Source organism: Mastigoproctus giganteus, chromosome 2 (genome assembly GCF_048544385.1).
Source record: "Mastigoproctus giganteus isolate SK-2022 chromosome 2, ASM4854438v1, whole genome shotgun sequence".
NCBI lineage: Eukaryota > Metazoa > Arthropoda > Arachnida > Uropygi > Thelyphonidae > Mastigoproctus > Mastigoproctus giganteus.
Genome location: NC_143576.1, coordinates 192,775,214 through 192,802,168, shown reverse-complemented (window position 1 = coordinate 192,802,168; position 26,955 = coordinate 192,775,214). Strand labels below are relative to the sequence as shown.

At 34.4% G+C, this 26,955-nt stretch overlaps 1 protein-coding gene across 1 annotated transcript in view; it reads right to left on the bottom strand.

The window, feature by feature from the left end:
- LOC150089868 (F-box/LRR-repeat protein 20) overlaps positions 1–26,955 on the bottom strand; it is a 168,365-nt gene that overhangs the window by 94,588 nt on the left and 46,822 nt on the right. Inside the window, exons 4-8 of the mRNA XM_090389682.1 lie at positions 24,163–24,192; positions 20,918–20,985; positions 13,407–13,461; positions 6,951–7,025; positions 4,310–4,404 (exon numbers count right to left, since the gene is read on the bottom strand). Coding sequence (XP_090245808.1) covers positions 4,310–4,404; positions 6,951–7,025; positions 13,407–13,461; positions 20,918–20,985; positions 24,163–24,192 — 323 coding nt within the window. The remainder of the gene's footprint in view (positions 1–4,309; positions 4,405–6,950; positions 7,026–13,406; positions 13,462–20,917; positions 20,986–24,162; positions 24,193–26,955) is intronic.

Sequence of the window (26,955 nt, the reverse complement as noted above, 5' to 3'; positions counted from 1 at the left end):
TGTCCCCGACTCATGCAACTATGGTTTTACGTAAATTTTTTTTCACTCAATCTTTTTTTTTTTTTTAGGATTGTAAAATTTAAAACAAACAAAAATAATAAATAAAATAAGCAATCAATAACAACGATCACGGCACGCACAAATTGCACAAGTGAGATACAGAGTACCAAGCAAAAATATAGGAAAGAAGAGAAGATTCTTACAATTTATTTATGGTTTTTTTTTTTTTTATATATATACAGCGAAACTTCTCCTAACGGACACCTCTCTACAATGGACATTTTCAAATTCCTCAACTCACCTCTATCGGTTTTAACGTGTTTGCAGCTTCTGTCTAGCGGACATTCTCTGTAACGGACGCGGACAGGCAATCTGCACTGTTTTGTTTAGATTAGCACTTAATTTGATCTCCCCATAACGGACAGCGGGCGAGCTCACGGCCCTTTTTCTAGAAACTTTTCTTCCACTTTTTTCCTCAATCGTGTGTTTATTTTCTATTTCCGATTCTCTGAATTTTATCAAGGTTTACGTCGCAGTTCTAAACCCTTTTTCACCCTTTTTCAAGAATTTTAAGGCACGTGTAAAACTTCTGATGAATTTGGTGTGTGCGGGGGGGGGGGGGGGATTTGGTCGGCCTTTCGTCTTTTGAGTTTCAGTTTTCAGTTTTGTTCAGTGTCGTGTGAAGTGCACGATGTCTTCTCGTAAACATTTAACTTTAAAAGTCGAACTCATTAATGCGTATGATCAGCAAAAAAATAGTGTTCGCAATCTCGCTGCAAAATTCAAAATCGGGAAGACGCAGGAAGACATCCTAAAGAAAAAAAATGAACTGCTCAAACAATTTTGGCAACACGGAAATGATCGGGTTCAAAAATCATTCCCGAAAACTGTTGGACTTCAAATTGACAATGCTACATATGAGTGGTTTTGTCGTGCACGTGCTAAAAAAAATTCCCATTAATGGGCCTATTATTAGGGAAAGGCTTTGGAGGTTGCGAAATCTATGGGAGTAAATGAGTTCAAAGCTTCTGTGGGATGGCTAGACAAGTTCAAAACTCGGCATAAAATTTCTTGGAAAATCGTAAGTGGTGAAGGTGGATCTGTTGATACTGGGGTTGTAACAGAGTGGACCATCAAACTGGAAGATTTTATGTCGTGATTTTGAAGCTAAGGATATTTACAACTGTGACGAAACAGGGTTGTTTTTTAAAGCTCTTCCTGAAAAAACAATGAGTCTAAAAAACGAAATGTGCCAGGGCGGAAAAATTTCAAAGGAACGCTTGACTGCACTATTGTGTACAAATATGCTGGGAGACTTTGAACAACCTCTTGTTATAGGAAAACCACAAAATCCTCGTTGTTTCAAGGGCATAAAGTTGAATCTTTTGAATGTTGACTGGAAGTCTAATAAAAAAGTGTGGATGACACGAGATATCATGAGCGAATGGATAAGTCACTTTAACCAAAACATGATTCGTCAAAACAGAAAAATTATTCTTTTCATGGATAATGCTGCATCTCACCCGCACATTGAATTGTCCAACATTCAAATTGTTTTTCTGCCACCAATGGATTTCCTCTTCAGTAAACGCAATTAGAAAACAAAATTTCGTGAACTGTTTTGTAAAGTCTGGCTTCTCAAACGCAAAAATTGAAGTTGTGAACAGCAATGTGGAGCCACCAAGAAGAACAAGAACTTCAACATCTATTGATAATGTACGATACTTCAGCTACAAGTGACCCTGGCTACAAAGATATAGACTCTAACCTCACTACAGAAGATGGTGCTCTAGATATCAACGACATTATCATCGATATTTTTCAAGAAGTTCCTCATGAGGATGAAGAAATGGAAGGAGGTCATTCTGTCAAAGAACATATTAACGACAAACCACCGATGAAAATAGAAGCACTCATAGAAATCAATCGTTGAAAAATGTTTTTCGCCACTGAAGAAGATACTGACGGACCTTCGATGGTTTCTTCACTCCAAACAAATGTTGAAAACAAATTATCAGCCAGAAGAAGGTGCAGAAGAAAATAAGTGATTACTGTATGTATTTTTCTTAAGATAAAGTCATAATATGCATAGCACAATTGTATGTATATTATTTACAAAAATATTGTGCAAAAGCTGTATATAATTTAATTTTACATTAAACATTTAACGATTTTTCTTTATCTCTTGTGTATGTAATTGTATATTATTTACAAAAATATTGTTCAAAATCTGTATATATTTTAATTCAATTTTACATTAAATGTTTAACGATTTTTCTTTCTTTCTTTTTTTTTTTCTCCCTCAGACTTCTTGTTAGCGGACACTTCTCTCTAACGGACACATTTTTGTTCCCCATGGCTGTCCGTTAAAGGGAAGTTTCACTGTATACACATGTGCACACACCCTTGACCTTCTGTGGAAGTTGGATGCTGAGAAAAAGCAAGCTTGACTGGACCTATCAAAAAAGGGGTAGCTGCATACAACTTTTCAGAATAAAGAGGGGTTGATCCAGTATTATGTTATTCCAAAGGATGTCATATTAAATGGGTGGTAATGATAGACTCTGCAGAACCATCTTTTGGTTGGCAGCTCATTCCATCTGCCTCCGTGAAATTTAATTTTGTATAAAGACAATAATACCTCCTCAGAAGGCCCACCTATCATGGAATTTCTATATGACAAAATGCTTTAAACAATTGCACATCCCCATTTTCTCCAGATCTGGCTCCAACTTTCTAGCTGTTTAACAAACTGAAAGGTGCTCTGCCCAGAACTCAGTATCAATCCAGAAATGAAAGTAGCAATTTAACAGTAGACACAATATATACACCAAGAGAAGACTGCAGAGTATTATGATAACTGAATAAGGTAGCAACTGTGTGTAGACAAAGAGGAGAAAACTATGTAGCAACCCTACAAGAAATAGGATGTAATCAGTTCTACACTGCACCTTGTAGTGCTAGACTGCATGCAATTGAGCAATAAAAATGCTACATTTAATTGAAAATGACAGAAACACTGGATGTGAGCAATTGCAGTACACAGATGTATCTATTTTTGATGGGTCTGTTTACAAAGGATAGGCAATTGAAGACTTCTGTGAAAAGAAAGAGTACCCATAAGGTTTTGTGAATGCCATTTTTTTTCACAATAATATCTTCCCTATCTTTAAAACATTACACTTTAATAAGCAGTACCCTTTGCATTGTTCTATGAAAAGGCCCTCTGTCATTTGGGAATAATGAAAAATACTATACTTGAAAAAAAGAACTATAGAACCCAGCATATGCACTAAGGAAGTTGGATGCTGAAAAAAAGCTAGCTTGACTGCAGACAGCATGCATTGAGAGAAGAATAAACTAATTGTTCGATATTGATATTAGACAAGGAATCTTCCTCAATGAGAGAAATACTCATCAGAGGAAGGTACATGATTAATCACAGACTGGTGCACCTAGTTAAAACTGGAACCCTGAATATGATGTTCCAATTTTAACTAGATTTCTAGAATCTAATTCCAACAGGTTGGTTCTCATTTGATTATCTGTTACTTTTTATTATGACCTGAAGATCATATATATATATATATATATATATATATATATATATGGTACCAGATAGGATAAAAAAGGACATTTAATTTTAACAACATCAAGGAGCAGTTTCTGTAAGCAACAAAGCAGAGGTGTGGTTACTTCTATGTATAAATATTCCAATGCTAATCAGAGAGCACTGGATTGTACTGGATCAAATCACTTTAGAAAGCTTCTCCTTGCAGAATCACAGAGAAAATCATAAAGTAAATGAAATTTTGGTATAAGTAAAGTATTGTACATTTTCAACATTCCAGATCAAAAACAGGAACCTAAGTATATTCATTTCCTTCTGGCATTAGTTCTTATGTTCATGATGTGCTTAAGAAAGTTCAGCTTATTATCATGCATTAGCCCCAAAAATCAGGTGATATCAGTAATAGATACTTGGAAATTCTGATTTTAATATAGTTTATCTATTTTTGAAGAAAAGACAAGGAAAAACAGTGATTTTGCAAAAAGACAAGAGAAACTCTATAGTAACAACTCAAGTATGTTAGTAAGATGGAGATGGGATCAAATTGAGTAAAAAAAAAATTTCTTCCCCATAAATCCAGAGTTGGTAGCTATGTTTGTGATTTCTGATAAGCTGGCACCTGTAGACGAAATCCTAAAAATTTATATATACATATAATAAATTTAAATTCGTAAATTTCAGTTCAGAATTGTGATCAAATAAAAAACCCGCACACACAAAAATAATAAAATTGCTCACTTGAGGGAAGCATCTCCCACGCTTTGACAACCACGAAGACTCAATTTTTTTAGAAACCCTCCACACCGTCGTGAAATATTTTCCACTACAGGACCCTATGAAAGAAAAAAGCATCTTCAATATAATTAATAAGTTTAGCAGTTAACAATGCTACAAATATAAAAATCTAATGATTAAGTAAATAATTTCCTACTTTCTACACAACTGCAATACTACCCCGGGCAGTTTGGAATGACATTCCCACATGAAAAAATACCTCCTGTGACCAAACAACAATATGTTTTAATATATATTTTATATTAATGTACACATAAATATACTCTGTGATGAAATGGTGCAAAATTCCTTGGGGGGATCATTTTTATTGAAATGCAATGTAAATTTTCTTTTAAAAGAATGCAGGCCTATAGTGGCCTACTAACCAATAAGCATTGCCTGCCTCATTGATATGACTACCTTGAAATCTGTTATGGAATTTTCAGTCCCATTCTGAGTCAGCTGGCTTGAAAGCATGCAGAGATTTTCTACTAAGGCATGATTTTATGAGATTTCTACTGAACCTATAGTATTTCAGTACCACATGTAGGTTGAAGGCTAAGAAGACTTAGCCTTCAACTTATGGAGAAGTCACACTGGTCAACAGTTAGCAGATCAAAGGGTATTCCCAATGCTAACAATGGGCTCTGGTCAACCTTCTCCTGCAGTGGTACCCAACCTTTTCCCATACAGGGGCCATATTCAAAGTTAGATTTCTTTGGCAAGCCACATTGAGTGATTATAGAAAAATTAGTGTGTTACATTTTCCATATCTTGTTACATGTAAAAGGAAGTTTCTGCCTTTCTGTTTTCATGTTACCATTTTTTATTTTCAGGCTATATATATAAAAAACGCAAATTCCCAACACTTGTGTTACAAATCTGTCACTAATTTATTTTTTAGATTTTATTAAAATTATAAAAATATGACTTTCTTTTGTTTTTCAAAAAAATACCTTACTTTTGTTTTTCAAATTCTTTTGTTTTTCAAAAAAATACCTTACTTTTGTTTTTAAATGCTCACTTTAGAAAACTTACAATTTGAAATGAATCGCTGCTGTTCAATATTAAGGTGAATAAATAAATATAATGATATACTTAAAATTTAAAATATTCGAAAATTTTATTAAGTACAATACAACAATCACATTTACTGAACAAAACCTCACTGAAAGCATGCAGAGATTTAATGAGAAAATTTTTTTGATAATTAACAAAATTTAAAATGCTGTTTTAGTTCACTTTCCACATGGGCCGTAGGTTGGACATCACTGTGAATCAACTGTAAGTGCCCTGTTCGAGAATTAGGAGAGAGCAATTTTCTTTTACCCCGACAAATAATCATCTATTGTTCCGCGGAAGTGCATTACCCACATTTTTTCTAAATTTTCCCTATCTCCATTTACATGGTCACAGTACCTGAATATCTGAATGAAACCGACACTTTGGACAGTTTCAAAAAAAAAAAAAAAAAAATCAAATTTAAGAACCAGTGACAATATCAATGATGAGAGAAGGAAAATGAGGACAACAAAGGTATTAAAACCTTCTAACCATGAAACGTTGGCATTTGGTGAGAATGAAGTTAGAAAATTGTCAATTAGGTTTAGTTAAATGAAAGAGATACAATTCGTGGATTTCGCAAATACCTAATTGATAAGACGGTTTCAGAAGAATTGAAGCAATGCCAATTTCATCAAGTGAATGTTCGCTAATGAATCTGATTGTCAGACCAACCAGAGCTTCGTTGATGACAAAAACACTTTCTCCACTACCATTTCTTAAAATTGTAGGCCCACCGCTGACATGCTTCGATTTAGCCAAATATGACGTCGAAAAGAAGTCAGCATAGTGTGTCGGATGAGAACTTAATAAAAATTTAGAATATTCTATAAAAACTTTATTATGAAATTATTTTTACTTATTTTTTGCACATTTTACTTATTTTTTATATACTTGAATAATAAATTTATGCTTAATAAACTGTGTTAATATACTTAATTTGTTGTTCTTATTCCAAAAACATTACTACTAAAGTAACAATATCAGGAAATAATTTTTAGCAAACAATGAGTACAGGCACCTATTTTTTTTTTTTTTTTTTTTTTTTTACAAAAAAAGCACTGATTATGATCATTCTCTTTTGAATAGTCCTTGTATTATCAGAATGAGCATAGGTTAAAAGAAATAAAATACTTTTAGATAGTGAACACAAATCATAATCACAATGCAGATATTTGTAATATTAAGGTTGATGGAATGGACATCAAGAGCAGCAATAGAGAAATACACAGTTGTATGTGTGGGGGAGGGAAATCATCATCAATGAAATAAAACAGAGGAGAAACGACAGAAAACACATTCTAATTTTGTCGAATAATAACACTAAGGAATGGCTGTCTGAACTTATTTTTTGTATGACTTATTTTTCTTCTCTCTCTCTCTCTCTCTCTCTCTCTCTTTCTCTCTCTCTCCAGATGCAAATTGCATCAGCTATAGTGAGGCAGTTTTCATTGTCAAAAATTCCAAAGACAGTTTAATGAAAATTACAATTACATCGCATGTATAAAAACAAGCAGAGATTCACTAAAACAATTTATTTTACCTCAATATCTGTTTGGAAGTCAAACAGGTCAATTCTTTGCCAGTTGCTTCCATCCAAGGCCAGCACATTCCATGCCTGTAGATTAAAAATAATTTGCAACACATTAATTTCCAAAGGAAAGTCACATTTGCAGCAGTATTAATACTACTATATAGCAGTATTAATACTAGTGATTTATTCTACATATGAAAATCAAACACACACATATATACAAGGTGATTCATGAATTATGTGCCTTAAATTCAAGAACTTATTCCTGAGGCAATTTTCAGTGAAAAATGTCATATAAACACAGGTCCCATTCTCGGTGGTTATAGTTATCAATATCTGAAGTTAAAAATAAGAATAAGTACTTATAAATAAATATTGTCAGTGACTGTCATCAGGGAAATGGGAAGTACATACTGTAAGAAGTGAAACGACTGGCACAAGTCTGCCAGGAATCAAAGATGATGACATTGTAGAGCCTCATCTTTTAAGGGCACAAAAGTGGTACTAGTTCTACACATTTGTACCTAATGATATTAAAAGCAGAAGATCTGAGAATTTACTTAACAAGTACAGACAAGTTGTGAGTTAGGATTAAATCTGAAAGTGTTACAATTCTGCCCAAACACAATAGGAGGGAGTACATGATGAGAGCACTGCCAATCAATTCATCCCTGAAGTGACTGTGCAAGGCTCATGGGACAGAATTTTTCTCAGTGTGGTCTGCACTTGTTAACAGAAGACTCTTTTTACAGGGATGAGATGCAAGAATCTTTTCTAATGATACCTAGGCAGTATTAGATGGGCTGGAAAACTGCCAGCATGGGGTGGATACATACACTAACAGATTAATAGAAGCCATGGGCAGAGGTATAAGCGATTCTTGTTGTTCAGATTGTTGTAACATAAGCACTGGGAAAACAAAAATGAGATTAGGAGTATGCTATAGTCTAATGACCAGGGTGACCATATTTTGAAAATTGGTAAGCGTGATAACTTGAAATGAAATATGAAGTATAGCATTTTTCCTTCAAAAAGTAAAAGAAAAGTATAAAATTACAATTAAAATACATTTTTTTATCAATCAATCAATCACAGTATTTATTTGTTATTTGATTGTTGTTAATGTATTTGTCCTATATAAACAATAATATTATTTATAGCAGTTATTTTAAAAATAGCAAGGAAGGCTACTTTTACTTCATATATTTTCTTTAGATTTCACTAGTTTTAAAATTTTTTTCCCTTCTGAAGATTTTTAAAAAAATTTTAAATTCTGAACAGGACATGATATAGTTTTCTTTCACCATAAGTTCGGCTTCTAAATTTTCTAATAAAAGACAGTCTCTCTCTTTCTGCCAAACAGTTTTCATTAAAATGAAAACTTTCCGAATGTGCAATGATTAATATTTTACGATATCTTAAATGATTATTACTGTTTTTTTATTTAAATTTTCAAAATCACTTCACTTTAAACAATTCAAAAAAAGAATTTATTTGAGAATTATTACTAAAATAACATATGGCATAAATAAATTAATACATTATTCATGTAACTTAAAACAACAAAGAGAAAACAGATTTCTCAATTCTCATTTTTCTCTTGTTATTAGAATTAATTTTTAACACAACTGTTAGATTTCGATAAGAATTAATTAAAAATATGTAAAAATTAATAAATTAACAGCTTTTTTTCCTCTCTTATTGGGAGGAGGGACTTGAAGTTCTATATTGGGACGGTTGGCCACCCTGCTAATGATTGTAACCAACAACCATACAAAGAGAGTGGGTCAGGAAATCAGAATGTCTTATAATGAGGGATTTTAACTTTCTGGGTAACAACTGAAACTTGTGGGTTTGTCACTCACATAGCAGCAGATTTTTGTGGATTTATCAGATGACCATTTTGTACAACAGCAGAGGCAATGGGAGAAAGCAATACTATCTACATTAATACATGAGGAATTTATGGATGGAAATGTGAGAGTATATAAAATTCTAATATGGAGCTAAATGATTTTGTGATAATTGAGAGGAAAAGTGAAAGAGAAATTGTTGAAGCTAAAAGTAAATAAAGCAATTGGAACAGATGGAATGTATACAATTACATTAAATTAAGCAGCATAAAAAGAGGAAAGTGACCTTTGACTATAATTATGAGATCATTTGTGGATTAAGGGTAAGTCCTTATAGATTGGAAATGTGCAAATGTTTCCCCTATTCACAAGGTAGATAGGGATGGAAGAGCGAAGTGAATAATTAGATTTGTTAGCTTGACTTCTGTTCCTGTGAAAATAATTGAGTCGGTGGCTAAGTAATGCAGGACCAGAAATTGCATTACTGCTATACTGCAATCATGCACAGATTTATTAAGTAGTGTCCTTGTCTGACAAATCTGATTGATTGCTACTGCATCACAAATCTGAATGATTTGTGATGCAGTAATAAAGGAACTGGACACAAAAAATCATTTTTAATTCATATATTTCATAAAAATTTTTGATACTGTTTCACATAAGACTACTGTACAATTTGGAGAAGTGTGGAAAGTTACTGCTATTGATAAAGGGATGGTTGAGTGTGAGAAGACAAAGTGTAGTTTTCAGTGGGCACAGCTCTTCTTGGCCTGACATTATTAGTGGAGTCCCTCAGGGTTCAGTGCTAGGACCAGTGTTTTTTTTTTCACCACTTATTAATAGTATTCATGAAGGAATATCAGGCTTAATGTCTAAGTTTGCAGATGGTATAAAGGTCACAGGGCATTCTTGCCCTTCCACAATCTCACTCTCACATAGGGTACCCTGGCCCTATGACTTCACTCTCCCATCACAGCATATTTCATCTGGTGGATTCTACCACCAAAAGCCTTTTACTTTTCTTGTTGCCCCCCCCCCCCCACCATGAAAGATGGGCTCTTTCACATTAGTGCCCCTTTATCCTCTTTAACTTCCTATCCACCTTGTACTTTGTTAAGGGCAGGTCTTGTCTAACCAATTTCACTGGATACTATGATGTAGTCACAAAAGAACTGGATGCAGGGAATAACTTTGATATTATATATTTGGATCTTAGAAAGGCTTTTGATACTGTTGTGCATGGAAGACTGCTGCACAAATTGGAGCAGTGTGGCATTGGAGGCAAATTGCTGCTATGGATAAAGGGATGGTTGAGTGGCAGAAGACAGAGAGTGGACACTGCTCAACGTGGACTAATGTTATCAGTGGAGTTCCTCAGGGTTCAGTGTTGGGTCCATTGTTGTTTTCTGTATTTATAAATGATATTGATGATGGTATATCAAGCTTAATGTCCAAGTTTGCAGACGATACAAAGGTTGGCAGGGTTGTTAAGGACACTACTGATGCTATGCTGCTGCAACAGGATCTGGAAAGGTTGAGCAGATGGGCTGAGAGGTGGAAAATGAAGTTTAACATTGACAAATGTAAAGTACTACATATGGGAAACAGTAACCCCAGATCAACGTATCAACTCTGTGGTACTACACTGACAGTGGTAGAGAATGAAAAGGACCTGGGGGTAATTGTACAGGCAGATATGAAGTTCTCTGAGCAGTGCAGATGAGCTGCAAGAGTAGCTCATAGTGTCTTGTCAATGATATGCAGGAATTTTTCTAGCAGGGATAGGGATGTGATTATTCCCTTGTATGAGGCATTGGTCAGGCCACACCTTGAGTACTGTATACAGGTCTGGAGGCCTCATTTCAAGAAGGATGTAGAGCTGCTGGAACGAGTACAGAGAAGGGCAACAAGATCAGTGAATGGAACAAAGGGTTGCTCTTACAAAGAAAGGCTTAAGTTTTGCAAATTACAGAGTCTGGAGACTAGGCATCGGCGAGGTGATCTGGTAGAGGTGTATAAGGCTTTGAATGACTTGAGCATGCTCAATGCCGATGGGATTCTTCCTCTTGCTCAGAATAATCAGCTGAGAGGGCATAAATTTGAATTGAGGAAGGACGGATGTCGGATAGATGTGCGGAAATTTGCCTTTAGCCAGCAGGCAGTTGGTTTGTGGAATAGACTTCCATCACTTGTTGTTGAAGTTGATAGCCTAAACAAATTTAAGGCTCAGCTGGACAGATATTTCGAATGAACAGAGGGGTGAAATGGGAGTAGTGGTGGTGTGTTTTTTTTTTTTTTTTTTGGCTGATGCTGAATAAGCTTGCTTTCTTGCATCATATGCCTCTACTAATGCTAATGCTACTCCTACATCAGTTCTCTCCCCCATTTCATGTCTTCCACTTCCACATTTTTTTTTTTGGCCCTCCCTGACAAGCTTGGGCACAGTCTAAGGTTCATCCCAGCAAAGAACTTTCCATTTGTACTACACCTCGCTGCCTCCTCGTGGCAGTGGACAGTATTATTTAGCTGCGGGTCCCCTAGCGGGGACCCGCAGCTAAATGACAGATGAACAACAGACCAACACAGCCGAATACTACACTATGCAAACTAACACTAAAATATACATTATCTCTGGCATTTACAGAGTTGTAGCATCACAAAGCTTGTACAATGCATACTACGCAGTTTGCAGGGGGGACCCCCTACAAACTGTGTAGTATGCATTGTAACCCTGATACACTATAGCATTAAATATGCTATGTATGATAATTTACTTTAAGATGGTTATGAAAGGAAAAAAAAGTGCATGCCAAAGAACCACAAATTTCACACCAGATATCTAGCAAATATCTGCTGTTTCTCAGAGAGAAGAACAGGCTACCATATTTTTTTTGGAGTAGTATATTTGGTCACAGAGTAATTATAAACAAAAATATGTAACCATATGCAATATCCCCAGGCTGTGAAATCACATTTAGAAGCAAATTCAGAAACATCTCTTAAAAAGAAAGTACAGTGTGCTGAAAATACCTGGTGCAGATCATATTTCCTTAATTGAAGGAAATATGATCAAGGATCAAGATAATTTAATACCTACATAATGCCTTTCTCACATTTAAAGCCCCTGTGGATAAAACAGTGGTTATGATCCCTATCCCTCCCCACATTGTTCAAAAAACTTGGTTTGATTCCACCAAGGTGGGAAAGAATTTTATTGACTTTTTTTTTTTTTTTTTACTATGGATGAGTATTTTTTTATTACCCCTTGTATTAAATAATATACACACATTGTTGATGACTAAGCAATACCTTCATCATCTAGGTCTAATGTCAATGAGTAGGTTGTCACGATTAGTCAGAGTCAGCCTAATGACATCCCACTGTGCACATTTTGCAGGCTATTGTAGCATAGTGTCCTTGCATTTCCAATAGTATTGCATTGTAAGTCTTTATTATAGAATACATTCTGGAAACTAAGCAGTGTTTTAATCAATCATATTGCTAAAAGTTATAAGTACTTAAGTACTTTTTACTACTTTTTGTTATAAACAAAACAAAATAAAATACTTGCAACACCAGAAAATAAATCTTATTAATTATTGCCAATTTAGCTTTTAAGTTCAATTCAGATTTTATGTACCTACCTTTGTGTGGTTTTATAATCAAGAAAATTATAATTCTATAACAAGCATGTTTATTTAAGATAGAAATAAACTTGGAAAGAAAATTATGGCAGGTTGTTCAAGATTGTGTTTATTTTTATTTTAGTGCACATAAAACAATTTAATTTATTTACAGGCCTGAGTTTGTAATTTTGCCTTACGAATGTCTTGTTTTTTATTCATCATTCATTTCAGCTTAAATCCATATTTAAATTGAGGTCTATTATTCTTAGTAAACATTTAATCTCTATTGAAATCTAAAATTTTTTAAAATTTTTACAGTATAATAATTTTAAAGCTTGTATGTAGTTTATTATTCTTGAAAGCCTTTGATGAGAATTCACATTTCGGCAGTCCTTGTATTCATATAAATGATGAACTCCAAAAACACCAGTGTTATTAACCAAAGACTGTGGGGTAGGGGGAGGAGAAGGAAAAATAGTGCAATCCACATGATGTATGCACAACTCTGATAACCATCTCTGGGACCGGACAAGGAACCACAATTAACTGGAACAGAACCTGAAGTGGGGTGGGGTATGGGTATTCATGTTGTGAAAGGCTGTTGATTGTGCTGGAAATTATCCCATTGACAATGTGTCTGAGAAGCTATAGTTCTTGAAGGTGGTTTAAGGAAGCTAAATTAGGCATCAATAATGGATTCTTAGCAGAATGAAGAGTTTATATTTACACTGATCTGTATACCATAAACTAAAGCGCACAGGACTTCATACTGAGTTTGTAGCAATGTTTCACAATAAAAAGAATACTATGTAAATTATATAAATGTAAGCATATTGGGTTCTTCATATACAAGTATTGTGTTTGTACTTGAAGTAATATGTGGAAGCACTGGATTTCTAAAGGCTATACAAGCAACTGTACAAAGTTATCAGAGAATAAATTGTATTATATGCATTAATAATGTATATTGTAGCATGTAACATTACCTTGGATACCTGTGCACATCTGCAAAGAGAGATCACATCTAGGTAAGAAAATATCCTGCAATGAATAGATAAAATAAATATCAACTGGAATTATAAATGATGCTATTTATTTTTTTTTTTATTATATCAAAATGATGTTTTCACAATGATTTAAATTTAAATTCAGTCATTAAATACTTATCAATTCGATCTCTATTTAATTATCAAACATTATTCAAGTAGTGTGAAAGAAATTTTTATGCTAGCATTCCAATCTGCCAAACGTAATTAAGTATACCACTGTTTAAAATTCACGTTCTAGAATGAATTCATAAAATCAGTGAATTCTTAAAATTTTACCTTTTTCCACACAGAATTCTCATATTATCACTAAAGGCATCCACAAATGCACTAGTACTGAGACCAATGGCAACTGTCCTTTAGTCTGGACTACCTCTGCTCCCTAATAGGAGTATCAGTAAGAATTATCAATACAAATATGTACAGCCACACTCATATATTGCACATTATGCCTGCACAGACCACCTTCTCAGCAATGTTCCTATTTCCCAATGTTCATGAATTGGTTTAGTATCCTCTCATCTCCAGATGAGGAAACACTGAGCATCTGCCTGTAGACTGAATACAGACTCATCCATAAACATCATATGAACCATGTTCTTGGATCCATCTGACATGTTTCATGACATTATCTGATAGGCACATTAAAGCATTAAGATAAGAGAGAGAGAGAAATCATGGTTTGGCTTGGCTTGCATACTGCATTCCCCCCTCTCCCCTGCTCTCTCTCTCTCTCTCTCTCTCTCTCTCTCTCTCTCTCTCTCTCTCTCTCTCTCTCCACAGTCTACTGATATAGTTCAAGGGTACATGTTCCATTCTGATGAGGCTGTGCAAACCCAGAAGAGAGATTCTGTGCTCTCATTTCCCTCTTTCATCTGGCAGTTAGGGTGAGATACCAGTCAAATGTTGGTGCTATGACCTTGAATGATCATGTACAGATCTTCAGGATACTTTTTTAATATGACTCGTGATTGGCTGACTTCTCTCCTGCCAACCATTCATACAGTGTCTGTTCCATTGTACCACAACACATTACTCAGATGTGCTGGTTAAACTTTGTGCTTGATCAAATTTAAACATACTGGTCTGATGAATGCTGTTTAAATATTCACTGAATTTATGTAATTCTTCCTGTCCATGTTCCCAAATTATGAAAATGTCATCTAAAGAATATACCCATAGAGTAGACCTTAAAGCTTAAAAGCAGGCTATTATTGGGCTTTAGATGGAGGCTAATAATAGCCTGCCTTTCTTGGACAGCTCCTAGTGACTAAAGAGAAAGACAGGTTATGATGTACTTAGGTAAGCAGAAAGATGACAGATTCAGGAGTCTAATTATGTCTAATCACCCACACATAATTAAAACAGGTATTATTAAAGTCTTATTCAACAGAGGCATAATTTGATATATAAAATTCTATCAAAATCTATAAAATACATAAAAATATATAACAAATGTATAATTTGATATAGAAAACATCTGTTCAACAAAAAATACATGGAGGATATCAGCACTATTAAAAGACTATTATTAAATAACAGGGATTCAAGTATAGTCAGTTCTCCTATAACACAGTACATGTGTTCCTAAAAATCTTGGCGTTATGGTATTTTGTGCATTAAAAACAACAGGACTTATGGGAAAAAATAGGGATGGGACAGAGCACTCAAAAAAAAAAAAAAAAAAAAATGTTCAGTCTGGTAAGTAAAACACTAAAACAAGTTAGAAACCCCATAAAATTGCTAATTCAAATATCTTAAACTTTTAATAAATAAATATTACAGTAAATATAGCACTGTAATATATACATACTAATTGATATTTATGTTCACTGAATTTTTTTTTTGGATTGTGAAATTTAAAACAGTAAAAAAGATAAGCAATCTTCAATAACGACGAATACGGCGGACAAATTGCACAAGTGGGATACAGAGTAAAAAGTACGAAGCTTAAAAAATAGGAATGAAGAGAAGGTTATGTTTTTATATGATTGAAGATTTCATGGAAGGAAAACACATTTAACTATTATAATAATGTAAAAACCCACAGAATTCCAGTTATTGGTATTATCGCAAATGCAATAAGATAATAGAGTTTACTGCCTGTTTATAATTAGATTGCACTAACAGAAAAGCCCAATAAACCGGGAACTGCAGATTGTTTTTATTGTTTTATGGTAATGACCTCCAGGAATATGCTCCTCTACTCACGCTATCCTGCCAGAACAGAAAAATGTGAGATCCCGAAAACATGAGTCTGCCTATAATATCACCTGTTATCTTGTGAATACAGCGAATGACAACAATGTGTCTCTGACAAATACAACTACAGTGAATGGGAAATATAGCTCTCACACATTTGATGTTTGACATTTTTTAAGCTTTGTAAAGCTGTATATATTGCTGCACAGCTCGCTATGTTCAGCTTGGTGCCGGGTTTTGCGTTCACCTGGTGTTACAGATGAAATCACATGAGCCAACACGAAAATTGCATCATACTCGCATCGTTTCCTAATATATCAGTCACATCGGAGCAAATTTGCTTGCTAAAATGTGCATTATAGCAGAACTGACTGTAATTTAATCAACAAGATAAAAAAATCTAGAAAGTAAAGACTTGAAGTGAGCCAACTAATAAGATGGGGGGTTCAAAGATCAAATGCTAGAGCAGAATAGAAGGTATATAATATATAAAAATATGTGTAGATGCAGCAAAATACATAGGCAAGACCAGAATACAATTTCAAACACACATAGATGAAAACCAAACAACAAATACATAGCCAAAGGAAACACTAAAGGATCAGAACTCGCAGAAACACGTTGGAATGCATTCAGGCATGTAGTGATAGAAACTTTGCGAAAATGTGGGAAAGGGGAGATTTAGAAAAAAGAAAAATAAAAGAAGCCTTTTACATTACGATATTTAGCCATGTGGCTTTAAACAGAAACAAGGGGAGAAATATAGCGCATGCTTGCAAATGTGTTAAATGGCAATTCGGATTGCCTCGTTATGATTATCCTTAGCTTCTCTTATAAACCAGAAATCACGAACTAGCAAATAGGCCAAGAAGCAGTTCTGAGCCAGTTTTGATGATTTATCTATTCCCAGGATATAAGAGGCTCAAATTTCCTTCACCTAGTTTTCACCAATGATACCAAGATATGACAGTGCAAGAACCAATAATGAGTAGCAACTACCATATCATAAAATGGGATCCAAAAAATACAAAAAATTTTGGTGGTCAAAGGAAAGGGTGAGGGGGCTTTAATTCAAGAGAGGGATACTATAGTATGCCTTTTTGAGTTCTGGAGAGACAACTACATAATGTTTGATATAAATACTTTATAAGTGTTTAAGGGATTTATCCCAGAAGCCACTAAAATGTTTATTCCCATGAAGGAAGTGTACAAATGAAAGAAAGATGCCAAAAAGAAAGAAGATAGGATAAAAGGTTTAACTGAGAAAAAGAAAGAATGGGATAGTTAGACTACTATGAAACATCATTTCATATGATAATTGAAATGATGTTTCACAGTAGTTAGCAATTATGCCTATAATTATAGGCATAATTGCCATATAACTACTCATATTTGAACATAAGAAAGCAAGTCAGACTTGACTTTACAAGACTGAATCAAAAAAAATTATAGACAACCAAGATAAGAGTGAATAATTTGAACAATGAGTTGTTTCAATTGAAAGAATGTTAGAACCAAGGGGAAAGCAGTGAAAACAAGCCATACATCCACAATAAAAGTGACAGTGATCTCTGAGAACAATCTATCAGAAAACTATTGAGACTAAAGGAGGCTAAAGTCCCAGGGATGGATGGTATACATCAAATTATACTAAAAAAGCATGTACATAAAACCATTTAAGAGTGTTAACAAGGTCGTCATTGACCATCATCTGACCATCTCCGAAGTCTGTTCAAGTCATCCTGAAGGAATGCTGCTTGGCACTGATCATTAACGACTCTGCCAATTTTTACATCATCTTCAAATTTTGATATCATACCTTCTATCCCTTTGTTGATGTCATTTATGGAAATAAGAAACAACAGTGATCCAAGAACTGACCATTGAGAGATCCCATTCCTGATGTTACACCAATCTGAAGAACATCCATTAATTACAATCCTCTGCCATCTGCCCTGCAGCCACCTAGCAATCCATCTCAGTAATCCTGACCTGTTCAAGCTTATACAGTAAGCTCTTGTGAGGGACCAAGTCAAATGCTTTACTAAAATCCAAATAAACTATGTCAAAATTGTTCCCTAAATCCAGTTCATGAGTAACTGTGTCAAAATAGCCTAAGTTAGTTCGGCATGATTTTCCCTTAACAAAGCCATTTTGTGTGTCTTTCAGAATACCATATCTATCTAAATGTCCCTGGACTGCACTCTTAACCATCGCCTCTAAGATTTTTCCTATCACTGAAGTCAGACTAACTGGTCTGTAGTTACCAACTTCACTCTTAGAGCCACTTTTATGTATTGGCAATATACATAAAACTTATACACTCCATTGCACTTTCCCTCAAAAGTATAGGGTATATGCCATCAACTCTGGGAGCCTTACTTGCTTTATGCTCAGAAGTTTTTCTAATAAACAATCATCTGCAATTACGACATCACTAATTTCATATGGCTCAGCCTCACTCGCACAGCCTCTTATCAGCTTGAAGGGTTTCATCAATAAAGACTGATACAAAGTACCTATTCAATTCATCTGCAACATCAGCTGGATTATCTAAGACTTTCCCACATCTAGTGCACAAGGGTCTGATCTGATTAACTTTCTTCTTTGTTGTATTCCCATACATGAAAAATTCCTTGTCCCCATCTTTGCTCTCTTAGCCAATCCTTTCTCATATGTAGCCTTGGCCTCCTTGACCTTATTTGTCATACTATTACAGATCAACTTGTACCTGTTGTAGACTTCAGTACTTTTCATCACTCTGAAACTGTCAGATACTATCTTTTTCTGCTCTATTTCACCAGCCAATTCTGCAGTCATCCATTTCAGTATCCTCCTCCAGAAATATTTTCTTGTTATTATTGTTATTTGGTTTTTTTTTTTAGGAGCATTAGCAACTAAGGCCACATTGCTCCGGGATATGCGGTGGTCATTTCCTGACCTTTCTGCATCCTCTGTATTTGGTGGTGACGGGCTTGAACCCCGGTCTAATCAAGAAGCGTGTGCTACACACTGCTGCTCCTTCCCACCTGGCTACGGAGGAGCCTAAATATTTTCTTAAAAAGGTATGTATGTGTTTACGGCTTCTGTGATTTTTGCTTTAAAAATACTCCATAATTCAAATGTATTCACCATCCCTCAGCAATCTGCCTAATTCATAGATGCCATATAGTGCCTTAAACTGTCAAAGATCTCTCTTTTGAAGTTAAAACCCGTGCCTTTACCTTTAACTATTGTAACATCTTTCTTCATCTTCCAACTGATGATTGCATGATCACTTTGTGACAATGGTTCCTGTACTTTAAGCCCTGTGATTTCATCTGATTCGTTAGTAATGATGAGGCCAAGAATATTCTCACTCCTAGTACTTTCTCTAACATGCTGGTACAAATAATAATCATCTATTATATTTTAAAAAGTTTTTCTCCATGTACCACTTATTACAATCAATCCGGGGATGATTAAAGTCACCCATAAGACATTCAGGTTTGCTTGCCCATTCCATCTGCATGTAAAGTCTCGTCATATTCTTCATGATCTTCTGGTCTGAGATTATTCCTATTCTCATTGCTCCTTTGCTTCCAACTAACTCACACCACACAGATTGTATGCAGGCACATGTAACTTCAGACTCAGCAAAAGCTCTTTTTTGCACTCAGGCTACTTTTGATAAGCATGAACTTGGTAAAACACTACAGAAAGGTTTCAAACCTCAATTTACAATGTAGTGCATATATAAATGTAAAAATGAATACACAATAAATCTGTCTTTCATAGTATATTGTGGCAGAAATAAAATTTGTATATATACAAAGGGTACTAGGAAAGTTTTGCAATACAGCTTTGTTTATTTAATTTTTTCAAAGTAATTTCCTCTACATTCAATACACCTCTCCATCCTCCGAAACCAATCTTTAAACCAGTTCTGCCAAGTTTCACTAGGGAGTAAAGCACACTCGTTGTCCCAAGCCCCTAGAAGGTCCTCATCACTGGAAAACCGCCTCCCTTTTAGCTTCATTTTCACATGCGGGAACAGTGCAAAGTCGCAGGGAGCAAGGTCTGGACTGTAGGGAGGGTGCTCGAGAAGTTTCAGTCCTGTCGTGGTCAAATACTCGGTGCAGGCTTTGGCGCGGTGAGCTGGAGCATTTTCGTGATGGAGGTACCAGGTGTCCATTCTTGACTTTGGCCGCAGGTTCTTCATAGATCCAATGACTTTAGGCAGGCATTGTTCAGTATACCACTTAGCTGTGACTGTCTTCTGCGTGTCCAAAATGGCACGTTCCACAATTCCACTCGATTGGAAAAATACAGCTATCATTTTCTTCTTTACAGATCGGGATTTTCTGACAATTACGGGTGTGTCGTCATCATCAAAGACCCAAACTTTGTTTTGAGCCTTGGTCGGCAGATCGTAATAGTACAGCCAAGTCTCGTCACCTGTCACGATGTTGTTCACATACCGAGATTGTCCCTTATCAAACTTTTTTAACATCTCCCGGCACCAAGTCACACGTCGTGTCATCTGCTCTTCAGTCAGTTGATGCGGCACCCAGAGAGAACAAAGTTTCTTCACGTGCAAATGATCTTGCAGAATCGAACGAATTGCTGGTGCATTTAGGCCCAAAGTATCCTCTATCTGTTGGTAGGTCACTCGCCTGTTTTCGTCAAGCATTTTCCTCACAGCAGTAACGTTTTCCTCCGTAACTGACATTCGTGGCCTTCCCGGCCTCTCAGAATCCTCCAGAGTGAAATTTCCCCTTTGGAATTCTCTATACCACCTGAATATTGTTGTACGATGTGGACAATCATCATCTAGTGCAAGAGTCATTTCTTCTAAGCACTGGTCTATGGTTAAACCACGCACGAAATTATACCACAAAACTGTCCTTATCTCATATCGTGACCACGATGCCATCGCAAGCACTTTACACTCTCACTACTAATGAATAACTGAGCCCATCGACTTGGCGCGGCGGCTACTATGCACGTATGAACATGTCTCAACATGCAGCAACAAGCAGCTTCCTGTGATTCATTGTTGCGTCATATTGCAAAACTTTCCTAGTACCCTTTGTAGTAATGAAATACATTTGTCCACGATAAGTTTCTACAAAAACTATATGCCATTAAAAGAAATAATCCAAGTCAACCAGCAGATGAGAGAAAAAAAAAAAAAAAAAACAAGTCACACAAATGACTATGATAATCCAAATTTACAGAAGTAAAATTTTAATATTTCTGAATCTTACCTAAGAAGAAGTTCTTTTGGAAGTTTCTTGTTGATTAGAGCTTCTTCGTCTGATAATACTTTACAAATCTATAAAAATTAAAATGGAGTTTTAAGAAGTTAAATTTTACTGAATACTTTTAATTTGTTGAAACATTACATTTCCACTACAAATGAATCGCTATTTGCTTTCCAATAAGACAAAGAATTGGTATTAGTACCGAAAAATGATACAAAGAAGCAAAGCTTATGCAGTACCAATAAAAAAAAAAATCTCTTGCTAATAATTTGTACAAAAACCTTTTATAATTTATTTAAACTACCCATTTTCATAACAACAGATGGAAGTTTATTCCAGTAATTAATCATTCCTTGACTCAATGCAAATTTCTATACATAAATTCTGCAACCAACCAGCTTCTTCAATTTAAATTTTCCCCTTGTATATTTCATCTGAGAAAAGGTAAAAATGCCATCACTTAGTTTGCTTAGCCCTTTTAAAGTTTTATACACTTCAATTAGTGTCACCACACAGCTGCCTACTTTCTAGAGACTGCAATTTACAGAATTCCAATCTTTATTGGTAAGAATATCCTTTTGTGCCATTATCTTGTTGAACTTCTGTACATCCTTTCCAACAGACTTATGTTCTTCCTAACATGTTTCCAAAACTACATTCAATATATACAAGATGGCATTACCAATTGGCTAACCAGGTACAGCATGACTGTATACACAAAAAAGTCCATGCCTACCTTTTTTTCATAATGACTGTCCTACTATAAATCACTTGTTAAATGAAAAACCTGTGCTACTGTGAGAAAAAGCGCATCATTTACTGCTGATCTCAGTTTTTACAGTACACAGTATCTGATATGCACCATACAGCAGATTACTATCTGAAGTACAAGACTGATAGACACAATGAATGTTTTACACATTTTAAAATTTTCACTGGAAAGCGTAATGAGACCTGCAATTTTGAAATGACATTGCAATGAAGGAAAAATGGCACAATTTAAAAACTTAACTGCCTGCTATATTACAAACACATTTTCATTATTTCCTAGGTTACTTTAACCAAGTTTCACTGTACATACAGTGCATATTATCCAAGCTAGCAGATCTCAATTAATGTTATGCTTTTGCATAACACCAATTGATATCTGCTGATATCTTGAGATGTTAGGCAAAAGCATAACACCATAAGTTATGTCAAAATTAAAATATTCTTATGTCTCCATGCATAGGTTGGGTAACAATGACAACTTTTACAAAGATGTATTTATCAGTATATCTAAACTGCATGAGACTAAGTTATCGGTTTGTAGGATTTAAAAAAACACAAGAAAAATTTGAGGAAACCCTAATCTCTATGTGATAACAGATAACTCAGTCCTACTAGAAAAGCTAAACAAAATCAGGATGTAAGCAAAAAAACAAGAACTTAAAGCTAAGATGGGCCATATTATTAAAAAAGGCTGAGAAATACTGGTGTCTAGGAAATGTTAGAAAAATTGCATTTGTTATCTTCAAATGAAGTTCAAATATTATATTTACAGCTAATACTTTAAGTCTTGTGATGAATAATTAAATGTACAGAATATTGCAGCTTATGTTTCAAGACTCACCACTTCATCTGTGTATGGTTTAAGTCTAAATTAAAATGAAATGAAAATTAAAAATTAAATTAAAATTCATATGATCCCTTTGAGAAAAGCTCACACTTCTGCATCAGTTTATCAGTATAGCTATATAAAATATTTTAAATAAATTATTATTTTAATTAAAATATTGAAATAGATCGTAGGTATAGATCAGCTTAATCATCAGTCAAATATTGAAATATTAAAGACCAAATGACTGGCTTTTGAATATCACCTTCATTTGGTTTAAAAGCCACTGTGAGATTTAGGTCAGTATTTTACCTTTTGAGGTATAAATTTTTGAAACATATTTTCTTATTTTGAATTGATTGCCTGACACACAGAAATATTGAAAGATTAAAAACCAAGAGAGCAAACGACTGTCAGTGCAACTGCCAAAAATCAAATATGAATTAATTTTTTTTTTAACTCTTATTTTTCTCTGATACAATAATTATCTATTTATTATCATTTTATTCAATTTCATCAGTTTCTGGATCTGAATTCCAAAGAATTTTGGCTTTTTTAAACACAAATCGGATAACAACGGCTGAGAAATGTAATCTTCTCCTCTGATTTTCAAAGATATTTTTGTGCTGCCATCTATTAAAATTATCTACTATTAGTTACAAATGCAAATGAGACGACTCCGTAGCCAGGTGGGAAAGGAGCAGCAGTGTGTAGCACACGCTTCTTGATTAGACCAGGGTTCGAGCCCGTCACCACCAAATATGGAGGATGCGGAAAGGTCAGGGAATGACCACCACATATCCCGGAGCAATATGGCCTTAGTTGCTAATGCTCTAAAAACCAAATAACAAACAAATGCAAATAAGACATGGTAGCACTTATTGGATGATTTTAAAGTAATATGTACAGTAGTAGACAAAAAAAAACAAAAAAAAAAAAAAACTGCATCACTTGTGAATTTTGCAGCACTAAATAATATTTAGTGCTGCATTGTGGGTTGCAGAAATGTTCAAAATGCATTTGTTAGATGGGATATATATCTTTGTGAATGAAATCCAATAAAAAGACTCCACCTGATATACCTAATTGTCAAAAATATCTTCCCAAAGGGTAAAATGCATAATTAATGGAAATATGAGAAATCATGCAAATGGCAATCATGACAACCAAACATACATTTTATTGCATTTGTGTGTACAAACTGAAATGACAAGTTAACATAATAGTATTATGTACTGTAAATCAGCAAATAAGTCCTCAATAATTTGTTGTACCTCCACGAGCTGCAATTACAGCCTTGCAATGATTTGGCATAGAGTTAATCAACTGCTGGATATACAATTGCCCAATTTCATGGTACCACACCCTTATAAGATGGTATAAGTTGATTAGTTGTGGTATAAGTTGATGTTATTGTAAATGATGACATTTACAATAACATCATTACTCTAAGAAACTTTGGCTTTCACAAATAAACATCCCTAATTCTCAAATATCCCCTAATAGAGAATAAATATTTTTCTTCTTCTTTTAACCATACAATTATATTACACAATAATGCAGGTAGTGTGATATAGAATAGATCATTATCTAAATTATTAAAATAATTCAACTTATAGTCTAAATGTACAAAAATACAAATTCAACTTACCATCTGCTGCACATAGGCTTCTTTTGTCTTCTTTTTGAAAGCATTAATAGAATAAACACTAATGAGTTGATTGTATTCAAGACAAATATCTGAGTAACATTAATCTACTTTCCATTTACTAAAATTAGTAGGTGCACTATAGCCAGTGTAGCTTATGCGCCATTAAACACCCATAACACACACTAAAATGAATAAACAAATCAATAAATAAAAAAAATGAAATTTACACTAAAGCTTGGTCTTATGTCCAACTTGAGAACACAGTAAGTTTCTAAACAGCTGTCCTGACAGTGTCCCAGATTTTTAAATGTATAATAGATTCACCTGTTTAGGTGATATAAATTTTTAAAAAAATATTAACAACTTAGCCAGTCCGTGGACAACAGTTTTTATCTTTAAGTTAGAAGTAAAACCAAACTTTAGTGCCAAGTTCTTGACATTTGATCTTTGGAAGGAGTAGAAAGTACCACATAACTGTGTACCTGACACAGTAATGCACCTCAAATCTGTCAAATTTTGGTTTCAGTGTTAAAATATCTGTTGCCATCCTATATCATTATTTTATATATCATTATAAAAAAAGTACAATTTAATAAAGAAATTCAATTTAATAAAATTGAATTCACAAAAATTCAATTTTAATAGAAGTTCCATAATGTTAACAAATTATGTAAACATGAATACAGTATACATCCTAAATAAAAAATAAAGCAATTTGTTAAAAATAGAAACAGCAAACATAAATGAGTGCATTACTTATTACTAATAAGCACTCATTTACAATTTATTTTTTATTGTGGCAATGACATTCTTTTATCAAAAAATACATAAAATCCTTTCTTAAATTATGATAAATCAGATACCACTAATGAACAAAGGACCTCTGGTTATGAAAGCCCTTTTGGATATGTAAAAAGAAAAAACTTTACTTCTGCCAAACATTTTCACTCACTAACAAACTGGAAAGTACATTCAAGTAACCCAAAATAGAGATGTAGAATTGCAATTGAGGCTAAAAAAAAGTCTTACAGTGATAATTCAAGGTAAGAGTCACCAAAGTAAAACATGTAAGAATAGCCAAAAGGCTAGTAAAACTAAATAGTGCATATGCTTAGTAGTTGGCTTTTAATAGAAAAGTCAAAACAATAAAAAAAATTAAATAATACTTACCTTGCTGTTGGTGAGGACAACAATATGGAGCCATGTAGTAGGAGGAGGCATGGGATATGATTTAGCTGAGACAGCGCCAGATGAGAAAAACAGACAAGGTGGAAATGAGCAGAACAGACCATGAAGGGTAATGGCTAAACACTAAAGAATGTTGTCTAATGATGGGTGCACCCACAGAGACTGACCTATATGGAGAATAACAAATGAAGGCATGTATAAATAAGAGTATATAAATCATTATTTGTATCAATTATGTGTAATATGCCTATTTATCATTCCCTCCTCTTTGATTAGTTCCATGTTTTTTGTGTACCGTACTTCTTTAGACAAAGGTAGATGATTTTCTAAAATCTCATGCACTATATGTGAGTTAGTTCCCCATGGGTAATGCCATCATCAACGAACAACATTCTTTAGTGTTTAAGTATTACTATTCAGACTTTTGAATTTCAGCTTTTATGAAAATATTCATGTTTTCCTTATCTAATTTATATATGTACCAGTCTCAGTAGCACAGGTGGTAAAACCAATCTGCCACAGAAAGACAGCAAAGATGAATGTTAGTAGAATCCCTCTCCAAACATGTTAAACAGTTTATGAAATTTGTCTCGTAAAAATAACTAACTCGATAACTAAATTTTTAAAAAACTTATTTGCACAATCTCATTATCCGCTGCAACAGCAAGGTAAAATAACAGAATTTATTATGTTACTATTTTATGTCACTTTTAGTTATATTCCCTTCTCCAAATGACAATATATTGCATTGGTCAGTTCCAAGGTCAATAACTCATAACAAAGAATCAATACAGTTGAGATTCTGTCCTGAGATGAAGAGGAAGTTACAAATATACAAAAGTATATGATCTGAACTCTTATTATATTGCTCATTATATCAAACTATTATATTACTCTATTACTTAAAAATAACTAAATGCACAAAGCATAATACGTTAAGAGTAAAAGTGTAATATCTATATAAGGTCGGTGTAAATACACCATAGATAACTCTTAAGAAACTGCGATGGTAGTGTAGGAGGCATCATTTGCTCTGTATCTCATATTGTGATCTTCACCCACCAATGACAGGCCAACAGCTTTGAAATGGTGCCATCTGGGTGGTGGTACTCACTGAGAATAAGTAACAAGTCTTTTCTATCAGTGAAGCGTTACTTATTCGAGGTAGTGCAATATCATTGCAACTCATTGTGAAGGAAGAGCACAATATGAGAGAGAGAGCAAACGATTCCTCCCACACTACCATCGTAATTTCTTAAGAGTTATCTATGGAGTATTTACACCGACATTATATAGATATTAAACTCTTACTCTTAACGTATTATGTCTTGTGGCTTTACAACTGGGTTGTCATGTCTGCAATACCAGGGTACCTGCCCACCCACTGATGATAGGCAAACAGCTTTGAAACTGTGCCATCTGGCTGGTGGTGCTCACTGAGAATAAGTAACAATAGTCTTCTCTATCAGTGAAGCGTTACTTATTCGAGGTAGTGCAATATCATGGCAACTCATTGTGAAGGAAGAGCACAATATGAGATACAGAGAAAATGCCTCCCACACTACCATCATAGTTTCTTAAGAGTTATCTATGGTGTATATTATA